General features: G+C 43.4%; 1 protein-coding gene across 4 annotated transcripts in view; it reads left to right on the top strand.

The window, feature by feature from the left end:
* sema5ba (sema domain, seven thrombospondin repeats (type 1 and type 1-like), transmembrane domain (TM) and short cytoplasmic domain, (semaphorin) 5Ba) overlaps positions 1-22,906 on the top strand; it is a 541,923-nt gene that overhangs the window by 256,451 nt on the left and 262,566 nt on the right. For all 4 annotated transcript variants that reach the window (XM_063051327.1, XM_063051326.1, XM_063051325.1 and 1 more), the window contains one exon: positions 21,891-21,990. In XM_063051327.1, coding sequence (XP_062907397.1) covers positions 21,891-21,990 — 100 coding nt within the window. The remainder of the gene's footprint in view (positions 1-21,890; positions 21,991-22,906) is intronic.

The following is a 22,906-nucleotide window of genomic DNA, read 5'->3' as shown; positions in this document are numbered from 1 at the left end:
GAACATCTCGGACCAGCAACCCGAAGAAACCAAGACTGGTTCGATGAGAATGATGAAGAAATACAGGCACTACTAATGGAGAAACATCAACATTACAGAGCACATCAGAACGACCCCACATCGCTAGCCAAGAAAGATACCTTTACCAACGCAAGCAGAAAGGTGCAGGAAAAACTTCACGAGATGCAGGACAGCTGGTTCAGCAAGAAGGCCGATGAAATCCAGGGGTATGCAGACAGCCACGACATAAAGCGCTTCTACGATACGCTTAAGGCTGTATATGGACCCCAGTCCTCCGGCTCCTCACCCCTCCTCAACGCAGATGAGACGCAGCTGCTGACAGAGAAGAAGCAGATTCTGGATTGGTGGGCTGAGCACTTTAACAACATCCTTAACCGCCCTGCCGACATCAACGACGAGGCCATTGCCCGCCTGCCCCAGGTAGAGCAACAAAAACCTCGACACCCTCCCCACAGTAGATGAAGTCAGGAAGGCAGTGAAGCAAATCTCCTGTGGCAAAGCGCCAGGACCCGATGCAATCCCTGCTGAGGTATACAAAGCAGGAGGCCCTGTCATGATGCAAAAGCTGACTGTACTCTTCCAGTCCATGTGGAAAAAGGGACAGGTCCCGCAACAGCTGAAAGATGCCAGCATAGTCCACATCTACAAGAGGAAAGGCAACCGCCAGTCTTGCAACAACCACCGAGGCATCTCCCTCTTGTCCATTGCGGGGAAGATTCTGGCCCGTGTCCTGCTCAACCGCCTTCTCCAACATCTTGAGCAAGGTCTGCTCCCAGAAAGCCAGTGTGGCTTCCATGCTGAACGTGGGACCGCAGACATGATTTTTGCTGCGTGCCAACTCCAGGAAAAATGCCAGGAGCAACACAGCGACCTCTTCGTGACCTTTGTCGATCTAACCAAGGCTTTCGGTATGGTCATCAGAGAAGGCTTGTGGAAGATCTTGGAGAAGTTTGGCTGCCCCAGCAAGTTCATCACAATCGTCCGGCAGTTCCATGACGGTATGATGGTGAAAGTTCTGGATGACAGCAACGAATCGGAGGCCTTCCCAGTGACAAATGGCATCAAACAAGGCTGCGTTCTTGCCCCGACTCTGTTCAGTATGGTATTCTCTGCCATGCTGACAGATGCGTTCCGTAACTACGAAGAAGGAATCCACGTCAGGTACAGGACTGATGGCAGGTTGTTCAACCTTAGGCACCTGCAGGCAGTTACAAAGATGCGAGAGACTGTCATCAGAGACTTCTTGTTTGCTGATGACTGTGCACTCAACGCCAGCACAGAGCAGGAGATGCAGCGTGAAATGGACTGCTTTTCACAAGCCCGCGACAACTTCGGTCTCACTATCAGCACCAAAAAGACCGAAGCTATGTACCAGCCTGCCCCAGGAAAGCCATACCAGGAGCCGCGCATCACGGTGAAGGGCCAGAACCTCCAGGCAGCCGACAACTTCACTTACCTGGGCAGCATACTCTCTCGCGCAGTGAACATAGACGCTGAGGTCAACAACAGGATTGTCAAAGCCAGCGTCGCCTTTGGGAGACTCCGTGAGAATGTCTGGGAGCGGAGAGGACTCAGCCTTACCACCAAGCTGAAGGTCTACTGTGCAGTGGTCCTTACCACCTCCTTTACGCCAGCGAGACCTGGACTGTCTACAGCAGACACGCCAAACAGCTCAACCACTTTCACCTGAGCTGTCTCCGCAGACTCCTCCACATCAGGTGGCAGGACAAAGTCCCTGACATGGAAATCCTGGAACGAGCTGGGCTCCGCAGCGTCTACACCCTCCTGCTGAAAGCCCAAGCCAGGTGGGCTGGACATGTGGTCAGAATGCCAGACAGCCGATTGCCTAAGCAGCTGCTGTATGGAGAACTGTGTCAGGGCAAGCGCTCAGTCGGGGGGCAGAATAAACGTTACAAAGACTCCCTCAAAGTGTCCCTCAAAGGCCTGGGTGTCGACATCAACACGTGGGAGACGCTTGCCCTCGACCGTCCTGCTTGGCGCAGCAAGATCACTACAGGAGCCCGTGCAGCTGAAGTCAGGCGCATCATCGAGGCGCAACGAAAGCGTGCTGTGAGCAAGGCCCGAGCAGCATCCACTGCCACGACAGCACCCACCCACTTGTGTCCCACATGTGGGCGAGCCTTCAGGGCCCGGATTGGCCTCATCAGTCACCTCCGGACCCACAGCCACCAATCTCCCATTTGACTTTGAAGCCATGGTCATCTTCGACTACGAAGGACGAACAACAAACAACAACAACTTTATAGCTTTAACATTACATCACGGCTCTTGAACTCAGTCCCATGGTTGATGAATCCCAACACACCATACACCTTCTTAACAACACTGTCAACCTGCACAGCAGCTTTTAGTGTCCTATGGACACAGATCCCAAGATCTCTCACATCCTCCACACTGCCAAGAGTCTTACCATTAATACTATATTCTGTCTTCAAATTTGACCTACCAAAATGAACCACTTCACACTAATTTGGGTTGAACTCCATCTGCCACTTCTCAGCCCAGTTCTGTATCCTATCAATGTCCTGCTGTAACCTCTGACAACCCTCCAGACTATCCACAACACCCCCAACCTTTGTGTCATCAGCAAATTTACTAACCCACCCTTCTACTTTTTCATCCAGGTCATTTATAAAAATCACAAAGAGGAGGGGTCCCAGAACAGATCCCTGCAGAACACCACTGGTCACTGACCTCCATGCAGAACACGAACCATCTATAACTACCCTTTGCCTTCTGTGGACAAGCCAATTCTGGATCCACAAAACAAGGTCTCCTTGGATTCTATGCCTCCTTACTTTCTGAATGAGCCTTGCATGGGGAACCTTATCAAATGCCTTACTGAAATCCATGTACACTACATCCACTGCACATCCACTCTATCTAGGCCTTACCCTATTCAAAAGTTTTCAATGAGATTTCCCTTCCCCACTTTATTCTTCTAAACTCCAGCAGGTACAAGCCCAGAGCTATCAAATGCTCCCCATATGTTAACCTTTTCATTCCCTGAATAATGCTCGTGAACCTCCTCTGGACAGTCTCCACACAGTACGAAAATATCCATCAAGGGCATCAAGATGGTGTCCCATATCCCACTGTGTGCAGGACCCATTTTGAAACTCCATGTTTTGGAATGTGGGAGAAAAGCTACACGGTCACAGGGAGGGTGCACAAACTCCTTACAAGGCACAGAGGGACTGAATCCTATTGGGTGATCGCACACTGTTATGCTAACTGCTTCCTGTCCAAAGCTAGAAGGCAGAGGTTTAAGATGAGAAGGGAAAGATTTAAAAGGGGCAACTTTCCAGGCAGAGGGTGTGGAATGAGCTGCCAGAGGAAGTGGTGGAGGCAGGTAGAATAAAAACACTTAAAAGACAGCTGACAGGTTATAAAAGAATGAGGGGGATACTGACCAAATGCAGACTGATGTGACTGGGCATATTAGTCAGAAGGGATGATTTGGGCCAAAGGGCCAGCTTCTGTGCTGTATTACTCCATCCATCTAATGTTTACCATGATCCAGACTTAATATGGTGATGTGTTGATTTTGTAAATTTAGCTCCAACGTGGCTACTCTGCTTCAGATGGTTGAGTTTGTCTCCTGAGTCAGATTGCTTGTGAGCTGAACTCTCATTCTGGAAGATAAGAGCAAAATCTGTTAAGCTCAAGCTTGGATATGCAATTATTAAGTGCATTCAAGAACAATACTGAGAGTCCGTTAGAACCAAAGGGCAGGACATAAGCAATAAAGTGGAATTGAAGTAAAAAAGGGCTATGGTCTTATTGAATGGCGGAACAGTCTTGAGGGGCTGTGATCCACTCAGGTATTTAGGTACTTAGATTTTAAAATGAAAGGGAAATGAAAAAATAGAAATGAATACAGCTGCCTTGGAGGAGATGCTGTATAATTACCGCACTAGTTCCTGCCATGAGAAACAGAGATGAGGAAGAATTTCTTTAGCCAAGGGTTAGTGAATCTGTCGAATTCATTGCCATAGACGGCTGTAGAAGGCAAGTCATTGGATGTATTTTAAGTGGAGGCTGATAGGTTCTTGATTATTGAGAGATGAGAGATTATGGGAAGAAGGCAGGAGAATGGGATAATAAATCAGTCACAATGGAGCAGACTCATTGAGCCAAACATCCTAATTCTGCTCCTATGTCTTATGATCTTGTGAAGAGGTTTGTTGTTTATTTGGTTCTTTTAGGATTTGAGTATCACTGACAAAATTAGAATTTTGCCTATAAAGCTATAGAGCACTACAGCACAGAAACAGGCCCTTCAGCCCATCTAATCTATGCTGAACTGTTATTCTGCCTAGTCCCATTGACCTAGACCTGGACCATAGCCCTCTTTACCCCCCTCGTTCATGTGCTTATCCAAACTTTGCTTAAATGTTGAAATCAAACCTGTAGCTATCACATCCACTGGCAGCTCATTTCTGCGTATCCCGAATCCCCATTGAGAAGGTTGTGGAGAGACTGTGTCTCAAGCCCTCACACATTGCTGTTGGGAGGGAATTCAGTGGTGGTAAATGTACAATGGTAAATTTGTAATGTGGGGTTCTGTGTGACTTTGGTAGGGTAGAGAGTTTGAAACACTTTCCCATGGTGCAAGTGACATATATTTAAGATGAGAGGGGGAAAGTTTAGAGGAGATGGGAGGCACAAGTTTCTTGACACAGTGAGTGGGTGCTTGGAATGGGCTGCCAGGGGTGGAAGTAGAAGCAGATGCAATAGTGACATTTAAGTCTACAATCACCCTCTGTTCCCAATTACTTTGACCAGTTCCAGATTCAGAAACTATTCCTCAGCATCTCCTCTTCTGATCTTCCTCAGAATCTCTTCTTATAAACTCTGGTGAGTAGAAGCCAGTTTAGTTCTCAGTTCATTGATGATTGCTTGATTGACACTTTGTCAACCACAGAGACTCTGCTGACTACTGGCAGACAATGGTTGCAGAGTGCAGCACCTACACTGTGGCCACTTTGTTAGGTACACCTGTACACCTGCTTGTTAATGCAAATATCTAATCAGCCAATGATGTGGAATCAACTCAATGTATAGAAGCACGCAGGCATGGTCAAAAGGTTCAGTTGTTGTTCAGACCAAACATCAGTATGGGGAAGAGATGTGACCATGGAATGATTGTTGGTGTCAGATGTGTGGTTTGAGTACCTGAGAAACTGCTGATCTCTTGGGGTTTTCACACACAACAGTCTCTAGAGTTTATAGAGAACGGTAACAGTGAGTGGCACTTTGTGGGTGAAAATGCCTGGTTAATGAAAGAGGTCAGAGAAGAATGACTAGACAGGTTCAAGCTGACAGGAAAGCGACAGTAATTCAAGTAACCACACATCACATCAGGAGAGCATCTCTGAATGTCCAACGTGTCAAACCTTGAAGTGGTTGGGATACAGCAGCAAAAGTGCAAGAACACCCACTCAGTGGATGCACAAAATGCAATGCAATTGCTTGGGTTACTCCATCTGCACTTCCCAAACTAAGCTCGACCACAAATCTGCAGCAAGGCCAGTGGCCTGCCTTTCAATGACAGGTTTCCCTGCACAAAACATAGAACATTCTGGTCAATTCTGGTCTTTGGCATGTTGGTTGGTTGTAAATTTTAGTTTGTGTGTTGATTTCATTGACTGTATTGTATTTCTATTGAATGCCTGTAAGACAATGAATCTCAGGGTAGTAGTTGGTGACATGTACATTCTTTGATAATAAATTTACTTTGAACTTTGAAGATTTTTTTTTCTTTTTGAAATCTGGAACACTGCTTGAAGACAGAGACATTTTAGGAGTATCCAGATGAGCACTTGAATCATTAACCTTCAAGGCTACAGTCCAAGTACAAATTAAGTTCAAAGTACATATATGCCAGCATATCTGCCCTGAGATTCATTTCCTTGTGGGTACTCACATACAGGAAACACTATACAATCAATGAAAGACCGCCTCAAAAGGACAGACAAAAAACAAGTACAAAAGACAACAAGCTGTGCAAATACAACATGAATGAATGAATGAATAATTAAATAAATAAACAATAAATATTGAGAACATGAGTTGTCAAGTCCATGAAAATGTGTCCATTAGCTGTGGGAACAGTTTAGTGATGGGGCAAGTGAAATGAGTGAAGTTCAAGAGCCTGGAGGTGTGCATTCTGAGGCTCCTGTACCTCCTTCCTGATGGCAGCAGTGAGAAGAGAGCATGGCCTGGATGGTGAGGGTCCCTTATAATGGATGCTGCTTTCCTGTGATAGTACTCTGTATAGATGTGCTCAATGGTGGGCAGGCCTTTACCTGTGATGGACTGGACTGTATCGGTTACTTCTTGTAAGCATTTACATTTAAGAGCATTCCTGTTTCTATACCAGGCAGTAGAGCAAGCTGTGAATATACTCTCCACCACACATCTGTAGAAATTTGCCAAAGATGTCATGCCGAATCTTCGCAAAATTCGAAGAAAGTAGACGTGCTGCTGTGCTTTCTGCATAATAGCATGTAAATGCCAGACCCAGGACATATCCTTTGAAATGATAACACTGAAGTTTTCGAAGAAGCTGACTCTTTCCACCTCTGATCCCCTGATGAAGGCTGACTCATAGACCTCTGGTTTACTCCTCCTAAAGTCAATAATCATCTCCTTGGTCCTGCTGACATGGAGTGAGAGATTGTTGTTGTGGCGTCACTCAGCCAGATTTTCAATCTCCTTATATACCGATTTGTCACCACCAAAAACAATGGCGTTGTCAGCAAACTTAACTATGTCATTGGAGCTGTGCTTAGTCTCACAGCCAAAGTATAAAGCCAGTAGAGCAGGGGGTAAGCACAGCCTTGTGGTGCACCTGTGTAGATGGAGATTCTGAAGGAGATGTTGCCAATCTGAACTGACTGGGGTCTGCAAGTGAGGACATCGAGGATCCAGTTGCACAAGGAGGAATCGAAGCCTAGGCCTTGAAGCTTACTCACAAGCCAGAGAAAATCTGCAGATGCTGGAAATCTGAGTCACAGAGGGGGAGCAGAGAGAGAGGGTTTCACTGTACTCCCGTCAAAGGGAAGAGTCCTGCCGAAGGGTTTCGGCCCGAAATATTGACTGTACTCTTTTCCTTGAAGCTTACTGATTAGTTTTGAGGGGAATGATAGTATTGAATGCCAAACTATAGTCAATGAAGTCAATAATGTATGCATTTTCAAATCAAATCAAGTTTAACTATCATTCAAACCATACATAGATACAGCTGAACAAGACAGTATTCCTCTGGGGTCAAGGTACAAAACATTCACAATAGCAAGCAAACATTCAAAAATAGTGAGTAACTCTCTGTCTGTCTAGGTACCATATCCGATGTGGACTTTGATGACCACGGTTTTCTATGTAGATCTATCCTTCGTTTTTTGGATGACTTCCATTTCCTCAATGTGTAGCCACCTGGCTATGCTTTTGATGTACATAAGCCGAGGTCTTCCTCTAGATTTGCTCCTCTCAATCTTTCCAGAGAGTATGAGATTTTCTAGTTCATCTTTCCGCATGATGTATCCTAGGAATCTGAGTTGTCTTTCTCTTATTGCTGGTATGAGTGATCGAACTGCTTGGGCTCTTCTGAGAACTTCTTCATTTGATGTATGTGGTCCATGGTATTTTTAACATTCTCCTGTAGAACCATAATTCAGCTGCTTCCGGTCTCTTTTCCATTGCTGGAGAAATGGTCCAGCATTCACTTCCATAAGTCAGGATAGAATAAATGTAGCACTGCAGTATTCTGTTTTTAGTGTACATGCTCATCTGTCTGTCTGTTAATATGGTCTTCATTTTTTGGAAAGCTTCTTTCGCCATTGCTATTCTGTATTTGATATCTGTGTCATTCCTGCCATTACTTGTTATTAGGCTGCCAAGATATTTGATTTTGTTGACTTGTTTGATGTTTGTATTTCTGATCTTGATCACACATTGTGGGATGTTTGTCTTTCCGGAGATGACCATGCTTTCTGTCTTCTTGGTGTTGATTGAGAGGCCTCTGCGATTACTTTCTGCTCCCACTATAGTGAGTAGTTGTTAAAGTTCTGTTTCTGAGTCAGCTATTAGTACGATGTCATCAGCATATGTAATGTTATTTATATTATGGCCTCCAATTGTGAATCCTTTGATGTCTTTGATACTTCTCAAGATATTTTCACTATACAGGTTGAATAAGTCTGGCGAAAAGACACAACTTTGCCTGACTCCTCTCATGATATTTACATACTCCCTCACTTCTCCTTCTAATCTGATGGATGCTGTAACATAATTCAAAACAGTGAGCAAAAAAGCATATTCACTCAAAAAAAATAGTCCAAGACCCTGAGCGACAATGCCCAGCAATTGATGGTACAATCTCCTGGCAGTGTACAGCCACACGCAATCCAGCCTATCATTCCACCGCTCGAACACAGGAGAGCCGCACCGACAGGTGAGGCCAAGCCTCAGCCCAGTTCAGATGCCACACTGTAAATGTTTCCACTTCTCTCTCTTGGTCTGCAGCGGCAGGCAAGCCCGAGGCTTGAGGCCTAGCTCTCACTACAACCGAGGCTACACAGCACTCATGTCACCTGTCCCTCCACCAGACAAGGGTAACAGGCCTGCAGCAACTTAAGTGATCACTGTCCAACGAAACTTGCGATTGCATATGAAATGTCCGAGACAATCTCCCAGTTATATTGCACCAACTTCGATGCTTCCAATTATCAGGCAGCGACACAATCTGCAGTCAGGTCAGCTCCTCCAAATCCAAACTGGCTCCTCTGACATCCAGGCAGGCTCCTTCAATATCCTGATTGGCTTCTTTGACACCTTGCCAGCCCCTTTGACACCTCGGCCACCTCTGGTAGATCCCAGCTGGCTCTGCTGCTGACACCAGTCCAGCTAGTCCAATCAACAAACAGCTCACTGATAGAGTAGCTTGCTACCTAAAGTTCTTTGAGTAGAATTGTCTTTGGAACATAAAAAACAAATTTTACAGGGAAAACAGGCACCTTTGGTTGGCCCCCGAGAGGCTGCTGCATTTGCATGTGCTGCCATCTTGCTGGAAATTCAGTGTCCAGATGTTCCTCTGTAATGGCATCAGCTGTTGACCTGTTGTGACAGTAGGCAAATTGCAATGGACCCAAGTCGGTGGGCATGGACAGAGTCAGCAGAAGGGACTGCTTCTGTGCTCTAGTCCTTGTTCTTGTCACAAGATGAAAAGTCCTGCATTTAAGTCTGTGATGAGGAGGAATTTTTCCGAGAAGAATTCTACACCCCAGATTGAGTTTGATGGCTTAGTGCTTTTAAGGAGGATATTGATGGATATTGAGGGAATCGGAGACTAGTGGACCTGAGGTACAAGGTGAATTTTGGAACAAGTTTGTACCAACCCCCAGTTCTATTACTGTTTAAAATCTAGGCAGGCCCTGTGAGGACAACACTGAAGGAAGGGGCAATAGGAGGCATTAAACTGAGACTCCATCAAATGCACTATTTACTTTAATTCTTGGAAGCAGTGAGCACCAATTGAAAGGCTGAGGCTAAACCTGAATCACTGACAATGCAACAGTCTAGCATTTATATGTGTTGACAATAAAAGATCCTCATTATACTAACAAGCACAGAGGTTTATTGCTGGTTTTGTCTTGTGTGATTTACAGTCCTGTACATTGGAGTCGGGATGAGATGTGCATTGTATGCCACAGGGACATGCCGGGCTATACAGGTTTACAGCATGAGAGAAAATATGCTGTCCATTCCCCTTTATCCATCATAATTACTTGGTTCCCTTCACAAATCCTTCAAATAGTCATGGAGTCAAAATAAATATGATATATACCGGAACATACAAGCTGATGAAAGGGGCCGCAGACTTTGACTGAAATCCTGCTGGTTATAATTTTACCACACTGAAATGCCACAGATCTAGCCCTCAGCAGACAACTAATGTCCTGGTTCATCCATGGCTTTTGGTTTGGTAATGTGCATCAAGTTTTCACAGGCACACACTCATCCACACAGGTTTTAATGAAGTCAGTAACAACTACAGCATAATCATCCAGATTCAATGATGAATCCCTGAATACAGTCCAGTCCACCGATTCAAAGCAGTCCTGTAGGCGCTTCTGTGCTTCCCTTGTCCATACCTTCTTGGTCCTCGCTACTAGTGCTGCAGTCTTCAGTCTCTGCCTATACTCAGGGAATAGAAGTACAGCCAGGTGATCAGACGTCCCAAAGTGAGGGTGTGGAATAGCACAGTAGGCATTCTTGATGATGGTGTAGCAATGGTCCAGTGTGTTGTTTCCTCTGGTACTACAGGTGATTTGTTGATAGTAATTATTCATTGACTTTTTCAAGCTGGCCTGGTTAAGATCCCCCAAAACTATGATAAAGGCATCAGGGGGTGCTGTTTCGTGCATGTTGACCCCATTGCTCAGATCCTCTAGAACCTGTCTGCCATTGGCCTGATCTGGAATGTACATCACAACCAAAATGATTTGAGAAATTTCCCGCTGCAGGTAAAATGGACGGTACTTAATTGTGAGATATTCCAGGTCTGGTGAGCAGAATTGAGACAACTGTGATACATTTGTGCACCAAGAAGAGCTGATCATGAGCCATACACCTCCACCTCTGCTTTTGAGAGGTCACGATCGGCATTGTTTCTGTTGGTTTTAAGCAGCAATGATATCTTTATTAACCATACAGACCTTGGAAGTAGCTGTAATTTTTTGCTTTATCAGGGTGAAATGGGAATATTTAATCATATCTATTGACCTGTGCTGCACAAGATTGCCGTCTTCAAGGCACCCTGGAAATAATGGTGTGCTGGCATTGGAAAGGGTCCGAAGGCAGTTTAAAAGAATAATCCTGGGAATGATAAGGTAAAAGTATGAGAAATGTTTTTAATGGCTCTGGCCTGTATTCACTGGAGTTTAGGAAAATGAGGAAGGTATCTCATTGAAACCTATTGAATATTGAAAGGCATAGATGGACCAGACGTGGATGTTTTCTATAGTAGAGAAGTCTAGAACCAGGGGTACAGCTTCAGAATACAAGAACTTCCTTTTCAAACATGGATGAGGAGGAATTTCTTTAGCCAGTAGGTGATGCTGTGGAATTTATTGCCACAGGCAGCTGTGGAGGCCAAGTCATTTGGTATATTTAAAGTGTAGATTTATAGTTCTTGACTAATAAGTTGTGCTGGAGAGAGTTCAGAAGAGATTCACCAGAATGGTGTCAAGGATGATGTCTGGATTTTGTTTATTGCTCATGATTTCTGTGTCTCTGGATTGGAGGACTTCATTGTGGGGAGCTATTGGATAAGCCGGGCTTGTTTTCCTGGAATGAAGAAGGCTGAATTGTGATCTGATATGAGAGGCATAGGCAGAGTAGACAGTCTGATGTTTTTCTCCTATGGTAGGAGTATCAAAAACAAAGTTAAAGGTGAGAAGGAGTTGTAAAGGGAATCCTAGGGATATATTTTTTAAACAGAACATGGCTGATAATCTAGAAGATGCTGTTTGAGGAGGGGGTGGAATCTGAAACGAACACCATATTTAAGGATATTTGGCTAGAAACTTAAATAGGTAAGATATAGAATGCAGGAAATGGGATTAGCGTAGGCAGGCAAAATTGTTGGCAAAAAACATACTAACGTTTGTGCATTAGGTGTGTTAGAATTTCTGGACCCATTTTGCATGGGACCTCAGTCCACGAGAAGCAGCCTCTCAGTATCGATCCTGTCAGTGCAGAACCTTCTAACATGCAGCCAGTGCCAATGTTTCAGTGATGATTGCTCTCCTTCAGCCTGTGCCAAGTTTGTTCTCCTGGCTGAACTCTCAATTCTTGCTATCTTAGTAAAGCTGCTTCCTTACTTAGACAAAGGACCAAAAATGATCAGTGTTTGTTTTGTAAAATGGAGGACACACCCAGTATAAAGATTCAAAGGAATGTGTTTTTGTGGCACTAAAATTGTTCGAGAATTTAAATTTTTTGGAAATGAAAAATAAAAGCGACTGAGGCAATCAAGGACCCCACCCACCCACTCTGGAATTCTCTCTTCTTCCCTCTGCCATCAGGCAGAAGATACAGAAGCCTGAAGGCAAATATGACCAGGCTCAAGGACAGATTCTATATCACCGTTGTAAGATGATTAAATAATTCCCTAGTACCACAAGATGAACTCTTGACATTACTATCTGTCTCATTATGATCTTGCACCTTAATTTTTATCTGCACTGAAATTTCCCAGTAGTTGTTGTACTTTATTCTGCAATTTGTTATTGTTTTACCTTGTTCCATCTCAATGCACTATGTTCTGTATGAACGTTATGCAAGACCAGCTTTTCACTGGACCTACAAGTACCTGGATGACACCTTTGAGTGGAGCACCATCACAGAGTACAAGTGGGCCAGAGTCACCTCTACTTCCTGAGGAGACTGAGGTCCTTTGGAGTGTGTAGGCCTCTCCTTCACAGTCTGTTGTCACCAGTACAATCTTCTATGCGGTGGTGTGCTGGGGCAATGGCATCAACGTGGTTAATGCCAACAGGCTCAATAAACTGATTAGAAAGGTTGGCTCTGTAGGAGTCAAACTGGACACACTGGAGACAGTGGTAGAACAAAGGAAAATCCTGGCAATTCTGGACAATGTTTCTCACCCTCTGCCTTGGCTGAACAGAGGAGCACTTCTAGTAATAGACAGACAACTGCATTGCTCCATAGAACGCTATATGAGGTCATTCTTACCCTCAACATTAGGCTCTATAATGAGTTAACCTATAGCCGGGGAAGTGATGATCTCCTCCTGTTAGACTGTTTAAGGTAACTTATTTTTTATTTTAGAAACATAGAAACATAGAAAATAGGTGCAGGAGTAGGCCATTCGGCCCTTCGAGCCTGCACCGCCATTTATTATGATCATGGCTGATCATCCAACTCAGAACCCAGCCTTCCCTCCATACCCCCTGACCCCTGTAGCCACAAGGGCCATATCTAACTTCCTTTTAAACATAGCTAATGAACTGGCCTCAACGGTTTGCTGTGGCAGAGAATTCCACAGATTCACCACTCTCTGTGTGAAGAAGTTTTTCCTAACCTCGGTCCTAAAAGGCTTCCCCTCTATCCTCAAACTGTGACCCCTCGTTCTAGACCTCCCCAACATCGGGAACAATCTTCCCGCATCTAGCCTGTCCAATCCCTTTAGGATCTTATACGTTTCAATCAGATCCCCCCTCAATCTTCTAAATTCCAACGAGTACAAGCCCAGTTCATCCAGTCTTTCTTCATATGAAAGACCTGCCATCCCAGGAATCAATCTGGTGAACCTTCTTTGTACTCCCTCTATGGCAAGGATGTCTTTCCTCAGATTAGGGGACCAAAACTGCACACAATACTCCAGGTGTGGTCTCACCAAGGCCTTGTACAACTGCAGTAGTACCTCCCTGCTCCTGTACTCGAATCCTCTCGCTATAAATGCCAGCATACCGTTCGCCTTTTTCACCGCCTGCTGTACCTGCATGCCCACTTTCAATGACTGGTGTATAATGACACCCAGGTCTCATTGCACCTCCCCTTTTCCTAATCGGCCACCATTCAGATAATAATCTGTTTTCCTATTTTTGCTACCAAAGTGGATAACTTCACATTTATCCACATTAAATTGCATCTGCCATGAGTTTGCCCACTCACCCAACCTATCCAAGTCACCCTGCATCCTCTTAGCATCCTCCTCACTGCTAACACTGCCACCCAGCTTTGTGTCATCCGCAAACTTGGAGATGCTGCATTTAATTCCCTCATCCAAGTCATTAATATATATTGTAAACAACTGGGGTCCCAGCACTGAGCCTTGCGGTACCCCACTAGTCACCGCCTGCCATTCTGAAAAGGTCCCGTTTATTCCCACTCTTTGCTTCCTGTCTGCTAACCAATTCTCCACCCACACCAATACCTTACCCCCAATACCGTGTGCTTTAAGTTTGCACACTAATCTCCTGTGTGGGACCTTGTCAAAAGCCTTTTGAAAATCCAAATATACCACATCCACTGGTTCTCCCCTATCCACTCTACTAGTTACATCCTCAAAAAATTCTATGAGATTCGTCAGACATGATTTTCCTTTCACAAATCCATGCTGACTTTGTCCGATCATTTCACCGCTTTCCAAATGTGCTGTTATCACATCCTTGATAACTGACTCCAGCAGTTTCCCCACCACCGACGTTAGGCTAACCGGCCTATAATTCCCCGGTTTCTCTCTCCCTCCTTTTTTAAAAAGTGGGGTTACATTAGCCACCCTCCAATCCTCAGGAACTAGTCCAGAATCTAACGAGTTTTGAAAAATTATCACTAATGCATCCACTATTTCTTGGGCCACTTCCTTAAGCACTCTGGGATTTTCTTACTCCTCTTCTAATATTTTTATATATGTGCCCTTGTAATGCTACTGTGACACTCTAATTTCTTTTGGGATCAATAAAATATCTATCTTTCTATCTTCCTTGGTACATGTGACAATAATAATAATTAATGTAGGTCGCATCCGGAATTTTTCCGGGTTGTGGACGTCTTCCTCCCACGCCGTTCTGATGTAGTTGGAATTCGCATACGAGGCAAGTTACAGCAGTGGTTTGCCATTGCCTTCTGCCGGGTGAGTTTTTTTTCCCTCAAAGAGATCACCAGCTCTTAACCCCACACGGATGGAAAGTGTGCCGGGGGGAGCCGGTTGGGTTTGAACTTCGGAACCTCCGCCCACAGTGCAGTGCTGATGCCACTACACCACCAGCTGGCTCAGATTCCAATAATAAACCAATTCCAATTCCGAATTAATTCTAATTGGCCTCCATGCTCTTGAAAGTGGTGACTGAGAGGGTGGACTGAGGGACAAAATACACAGTGCCTCAGATTGCCTCCGTCGGCTCCAGCAATGGCCAAACATTGGCTCATTCTCCACTCTCGGGCCCGGGCCCCACAGTCTTGATTTGATTTGTACATGTTACGCCACAACCATCCTGCACCTTTGAGACTTCAGTTCACAGTTTAACAATGCCAGGTCGTACAGGTGGTTCAAAAGCTCAGCTCCGAAAGGGAAATTACAGGCTATTGATTTCAGTGATCATTTCTGAGAAAAGGGTGATCAATAAGGTAGTTAATAGTTGTTTTTGCTGTCACTGTGCTTCACCAGCACTATCTTAAACCAGAAGAGTTACATGGATAACCAACTGAAGGAGAACATATTCAGGATTTGATGGTACAGTGATATTTACATGACTAGCCTGCTATAAAGACTCAAATCACTGATTGTGACTTCAGGATGGTACGTTGCCGCCCAGGTGTCATGTTCAGGGATGTTTCAGATCTGGTCCTCTGCATTACTAAGGGGGAGGGGGAGTTTCCAGAAGTTGTGCTGATGTTGCTACCACTGACATGGGTAGGAAAAGGGAGAAGATATTGAAAAGAGAGTATGAGGCATTTGGTAGAAAGTTGAAAAGCAGGATTTCAAGGGTAATAATCTCTGGATAGTTGCCTGTGGTGCCACCTTCCAGTGAGGATAAGAATAGGATGATGTGGCTGAAGGGTTTCAAATTTGTGTATCAATGGGATTTTTCTGTTGAAGGTGCCCCATTAACCCATTTGCATCTCTTACCCAGCACTTCCCCAACATTTCCAGTCCTTTACATTCCACAGGAGTTACCCAAAGAGACCATCTAGCAGTTTACTGTTTGTGGGGTCAGCTAGACCAAAGTTTTGGTGCAGCCAAGTCCACTCAACAAGAGTAACAAAGTTATGTAGCTGCAGCAGCGTCACAGATTTCCCAAGTGCAATCCAAGAGCGTAGAACATAGGACACTACAGCACAGAACAGACCCTTCAGCCCACAACCTTTGAGCCTACTCTAAGAACAATCTAATACTTACCCCTAGCATAACATTCCAGTTTTCTTTAATCCATGTGCCTCTCTAAGTCTGTTAAATATCCCTAATGCATCTCCACCATCTACTACTCACTGTGTAAGACACCTAACTCAGACATCCCCCCCATGCTCTCTTCCAGTCTCCTCCTGTATTAGCCTTTTCCATCCTGGGAAAAAGGCACTGGCTGCCAATCTCTCTATGCCTCTTATCATCTTATACAGTATACTTCTGTCAAGACACTCTCATCTCATCTTGTACACCTCTATCAAGTCACTCTCACCTTCCTTCGCTGTAAAGAGGAAAGTCCAAGTTCGCTCAGCCTATCCTCATGGGCTGTGCGAAGGTTGTAATGGTTGTAACAACCTTCTGATATATACAACCAAGGGTGTTGTCCACCAGAGCAGAAATGCCATATCAGGAGTGGCCATACGAGCATGAGTGAGAATATCATTGTGTGCATTTCTTCTCCTCTTCTCTTCATGCAGGTATTCCCAAATAAAGAAAGAATGTTAATCGTGCCAAATGCTGCTTGTGACACCACCAAGATCTAAAACCATTTGTCACATAAGGCAATTTAAAAGGCCTATTGAATATTTGCCTCATTTCTTTACTTCTCTAATCTCCTTCAGTTTTTCTACCCAGTGAGATCTCTGCACTTCACTAATTCTGCCCCCACACATTACCATGTTTATTTAGAGGATTGAGCATAGAATGTACAATGTTGTGTTGACTTTTTAACCTAGTCTAAGATCAATCTAATCCTTCCCTCCCACATAGCCCTCCATTTTTCTTTTATTCATGTGCCTATCTAAGAGGCTGTTCAATGTCCCTAATGTATCTGTCTCTGCCACCACCCATGCACCCACCACTCTGTGTAAATACCTACCTCTAACATCCTCCCTATATTTTCCTCCAATTACCTTAAAATTATGCCCCCCCCCCTTGTGTTAGCCATCTCCACCCTGGGAGAAAGATTGTGGGTGTCCATTCTTTCAGTGCTTCTTATCATCTTATACACCTCTATCAAGTCACCTCTCACCTTACCTTGCTTTAAAGTGAAAAGTCCTAACTCACTCAGCCTTTCCTCATAAGTGTCTTGTATTTAATATTTCACTAATATTTGAGTGATATTGAATATATATTGTTTGATTAGCATTCTTGTTCATCTAATTATGAGTTACATGTAAAAATAAGTTAATTGCATAGATCACCATGCTTCAAGTGATATGTACACATCTTGATTAAACCAAAGACCATATTATGCCTGTATTTTGGACTTACCGTGTCTTCCTTTGAATTAGTTTAATTTTTTGAAGTTAGAAAACAACATTGGTGATGAGGTATTTTTAAAAATGAACCCAACATAGCTACTGACCTATTGAAGTGCAGCGAGACGTGTGAAATAAAATAAAATGCAGCAAGAAACAGCACGTGTTCTTCACAAGGGGAACGTGATCGAGTTAGAAAAACAAAGCAGTAAACAGAAGAATTCAGGGTTCATAAAGAGAGAGTAGTAGGTAATAACTATCACTTAAAAAGATCAGAAATGGTTGGCTACGTTGGAAAGATTGACGAGCTTGATTACACAACGGGTAATTGGCTGATGTATACTGAGTTATTGGAACAGTATTTTGAAGCAAATGAAATAGCCAATGAAAAGTGATTACCAATTTTAGTAAGTGTTTTGGGTTTAAAGGCATACAGTTTGCTTCGAAGTTTCACTGATCCAACCAAAGCAGCAGAAATGAGCTTTGCTGATATTGTCAAACTAATGCAAGGGCACTTAGAACCACAGCCATTATTGATTGCAGATCCCTTTAGGTTTCAGAAGTGGAATCCAAAAGAAGGGGAGTCCATTTCAGCGTACATGGCTGAATTGAAGAGGTTGTCTGAGCATTGTCAGTTCAGTAATGGGCTTAGTGATACACTAAGAGATTGTTTAGTTTGTGGACCCTTAAAAGAAAGCATTCAAAAATGGCTCCTAACTGAAGCCCAGCTTACATTTAAAAGAGCAGTGGAAATTGCAGACAGAGACTCAATTGACTTGCAGTCAGGAATGGAAGGGAATGTGAACAAAATTGCAGCATCTAAACAAAATCTTGGAAACTTGTTGCTTGGATTTCCAGCACTGATCAGCATGCTGTTGATAAAAAATCTGATGATGATGCTGGAGGTGACACAGGACTTAGTAGACGAGATTTACTATTTGGAAACTAACAGGAGACAAGCAATATGGCTTATACTAGAAGTGAATGGCAACTTAATTAAAATTGGTTCGGCTGTTTCAGCCATTCCACAAAATGAATCTGAATGGCAATTCAAACATACCAGACTGAAGCCTGCAGATTTCCAACTTAAGAAATTACACTGAAGAAAAGATAACTCCTGTGGGATTGACATTCATGACAGTGAAATAGAACAACCAACAAGCCACATTGGCTAAAAACAGGAAGGTCAGCATTGCAGGACGTGATTGGCTGAGACAACTACAACTTGATAGGAGATCATCCAGCATTCACATGCCACATTCCCTGCAATGATGCTATATGAAAGCAAATTAAGAAAGATACTAGATAATAACGTAACTGCTTCCAAGCCAAACACTGAACCATTGTCCATCAGAGGACAAACAGGAGTTGGTACCAACCTGTGTGCCTCTGACTGGAAAGTATATTGGAACAAGGAAGGACCATACTGCTCAGAGGAAGTGTGAAATTGGTGAAAGCAGTGGTCCCACTATAACAGTTATAGTACACAACATATCTGAGAAAGCTTCTGATATGTTAATCAAACAGTAACTTGCAAAACGTGGCTTGGTTTTAAGCTGGAAGGGAGTTCAAGGAGCTTCAGGAAAGTTGCAAGCATTCGACTTTTCTGAGGACAAAAACCAGAATCTACTCTGCATGCATTAAGCATGAACTTCAAGTGGAAAACAAAAAGCTGTTCATAAAAGTAGATGCAAAGATGAAAGCCCAGCTGGATGAATGGAAGGCCAAAAAAGAGTCAAAAGCAGAGGGTTCATCAGATGATAAGGAAACCAAGAGAAAAGATCAGATCGTAAAAGGGAGCAATCGAAGGATTAATAAGAGAATATTTCAGTGAACTAAATGCACCTTCTCAAGATCAAGATGCACAAACTAGAAGAAAACGGAAGAATATGAAAGTTGCCTACTGCTGTCAGAATCACTTCCTGCAGTCCCAGAGTCAACTCCTACAACCACCACGGAGGAGGCCCCAGTACCTGAGATTGTTTCACAGTCACAAGCCTTACCTGCCAAGTAGAGTGACCCCTTGTCAGGAAAGACGTTATCCCAGAAGCATAAGAAATCCTCCATAATAATCAAATCTTTAAGCCTGAATGGGACAATTTAAAATTTACTATGCTGTGTATGTCTGTATAGTAGTTGTATTATATAGTATATTGTGTATATAGTTGACATGCTTTCTGTATTGAATTGGAGTTTATAGCTAGGCAGGGAGAAGTGTTGTCTATTTAATGTTTCATTAGTACTTGAGTAATTTTGTATATGCAGTGCCTATAAAAATATTCACTCTCCTTGGAAGTTTTCATGTTTTATTGGTTTACAACATTGAATCAAAGTGGATATAATTTGGCTTTTTGACACTGGTCAACAGAAAAAGACTCTTTCGTCTCAAAGTGAAAACAGATCTCTACAAAGTGATCTAAATCAATTACAAATATAAAGCACAAAATAATGGATTGCATAAGTATTCACCCCACCCCCCCAACAATATGACACACCAAATCATCACTGGTGCAGCCAATTGGTTTTAGAAGTCCCATAATAAGTTAAATGGAGATCTGTTTTTGGAGACCTGTGTGCTGTCAAGGTGTTTCAATTGAGTGTAATAAAATATACTTGTATCTGGAAGGCCCAGCTGCTGGTGGGTCAGTATCCTGGCAAAAACTACACCATAAAGATAAAACAACATTCCAAACAACTCCACAAAAAGATTATTGAAAAGCACAAGTCAGGAGATGGATACAAGAAAATTTCCAAGTCACTAAATATCCCTTGGAGTACAGTTAAGTCAATCATCAAGCAATGGAAAGAAGATGGCACAGCTGTAAATCTGCCTAGAGCAGGCTGTCCTCAAAGACTGAGTGACCATTCAAGAAGGGGACCAGTGAGGGAGACTACCAAGAGTTCTGTGATAACTCTGGAGGAATTAAAAGCTACAGTGGCTGAGATGGGAGAGACTGTGCATACAACAGCTGTTGTCCAGGCGCTTCACCAGCTGCAGCTTTATGGGAGAGTGGCAAAGAGAAAGCCACTGTTGAAAAAACTCACACAAAATGTTGGCTAGAGTTTGGCAGAAGGCATGTGGGAGACTCTGTAGTCAGCTGGAAGAAGGTTCTATGGTCTGATGAAACCAAAATTGAGCTTTTTGGCCATCAGACTGAACACTATGCACATAATTAAAAACATACCACCCCTACCGTGAAACGTGGTGATGGCTGCATCATGCTGTGGGGATGCTTCACTGTAGCAGGCCCTGGAAGGCTTGTGAAGGTAGAGGGTAAAATGAATGCAGCAAAATACAGGGAAATCCTGGAGGAAAACCTGATGCAGTCTGCAGGAGAACTGTGACTTGGGAGAAGATTTATTTTCCAGCAAAGCCAAAGCTACACAGGAATGGCTTGAAAATAACAAAGTTAATGTCCTGAAGTGGCCAAGTCAGAGTCCAAACCTCAATCCAATTGAGAATTTATGGCTGGACTTGAAAAGGGCCTTTCACTCACAATCCCCATGCAACCTGACAGAGCTTGAGCAGTTTTGTAAAGAAGAATGAGGAGAAATTGTAGTGTCCAGATGTGCAAAGCTGATCGAGACCTATCCACACAGACTCATGTAATTGCTGCCAAAGGTGCTTCTGCTAAATACTGACTTGAAGGGGGTGAATACTTATGCAATCAATTATTTTGTGTTTATGTTTGTACTTATTTTCTATCAGTTCGTAGAGATCTGTTTTCACTTTGATACGAAAGAGACTTTTTCTGTTGATCAGTGTCAAAAACGCCGAATTAAATCCACTGTGATTCAATGTTGTAAAACAATAAACATAAAAACTTCCGAGGGGTTTGACCCATATTTCAGACTCCCCTTTGAATTAATGTTTTGAAATTACAAAACAAAACAATTTGACAAGATCTTAAACTGAGACAGCATCCTGGTAAGTCTCCACTGCATCGTCTGTAAAGCTTGCTTCCACGTCCTTCCTAGTTACAAAATACACTTGGACTAAGATGTTAACTGTCCTGTGCTATCACCAGTGGGATCACCAGTTGATCTGCCACCTTGTCTTCAGGAGTTTCGGCCCACTTATGATCAAGGCTCCCTTGAGGTGGTGGGCCAGCAGTGCTAAAGCACAACCTCCCACTGGTGAGCTTAAAAACTTGGCATCTGCCTCGATCAGAGTTGTTGGTCACTTCCATCCAACAGATAGTCTACTCTTCAGGTGTCTATGCAACTACTGAAGGGTTTGCAAGATATGTATACACAGTCTGACTATCTGCCCCTCTGGACATACTTGAACTGGAACTGAACACAATACTTAAGTGTGGACAAACTAGCATGGTACTGTATAAATCTGCAATCATTTATTTGCTCCACCATTGCTAGGTATTCCTTCAAGCTGCTAAGCCCTTAAGTTCCAAGATTCCCTCCCTAGAACCGTCAACCTGCCTCTTCTCTGAAATACCCCTTAAATATTAACCCATTGATTAAAACTTCTCTCACTCACCCTAATACCTTCATATGTTTTTTTAGTCTTAAATTAGTTAGATTAGCATTCCAGTGAAATCCCACAGGGTAATTCACAGCCTTAAAAGTCACCATTTGTTGATGCTCGATAAGCATTTTAATGACTTTGTCACCTTTCTCTCTTTCTCCAACAGATTTGAGTCCATGGGTATCAAATTTTAGCTTTCCAGGAGTCTCTGACTATTCTCAGCTGGCTATTGATCTAAGCAGAAACCAACTGATAATTGGAGCCAGGTATGGACAACTTCCATTGGAGTTGCTTTCCTGAGTTTTACTTCTGCTTGGTTCCATTTACAGTGTCAGATTCACTCTTTCACTGCAATATGCATTGCAATTAAGATGTATGAGTGGTAATTATGAGGGATACAGATAGGTTAAATGTGTGCTGGTTTTTTTCCCCACTGAGATTGTTTGAGACTGGAACTGGAGGTCATGGGTTAAAGGTGACAGGTGAAATATATCAGGGGATCCAGAGAGGGAACTTCTTCACTCAGGTGGTGGTACAAGTGTGGAATGAGTTGTGAGTGGAAGTGGTAGATGCAGGTTTGATTTCAGCATTTAATACAAGTTTGGACAAGTACCGTGCATGAAATAGAGTTAGAAGTTCGGACAAGTACAGTACACGAAATGGAGATAGAAGTTCAGACAAGTACAGTACATGAACTGGAGATAGAAGTTTGGACAAGTATGTGAAATAGAGAGCTGTAATCCAGGTACAGGTCGATGGGTCTAGACAGAATAACAGATGGGCCAAAGGACCTTTTTCTGTGTTGTAGTGCTCTATGACATTATGTAGCCTGGCTTGTCCTTTTCCCTACCAGAATTATCTCATGCAATTTATCCACTCCTGTCTGCTCCCCTTTGACAAGAACACAAGCAAATAGTATCAGGAATTGGCCTTCAGACCCCTCAAGTGTAGCCCACCGTTTAATGATCATAATATGCTGGTTGCAACTCCTTTTCTAGACCATTTCTCTCTCCCCTCTGTCAATCGATCTTTCAAAGGTACATCTAGTTCTACTTTAAATATTTCTGATGATCGAAGGTCCATTACCATCCTGCATGGTAGCCTAGTGGTTAGTGTAACACAATTTCAGTGCAGGACATCACTGATCAGGGTTCAATCCCTGCCACTGCCTGTAAGAAGTTT

Source organism: Mobula hypostoma, chromosome 6 (assembly GCF_963921235.1).
Source record: "Mobula hypostoma chromosome 6, sMobHyp1.1, whole genome shotgun sequence".
NCBI classification, from domain to species: domain Eukaryota; kingdom Metazoa; phylum Chordata; class Chondrichthyes; order Myliobatiformes; family Myliobatidae; genus Mobula; species Mobula hypostoma.
The sequence above is the reverse complement of the archived record's forward strand: the minus strand, read 5'-3'. Positions and strand labels throughout refer to the sequence as shown.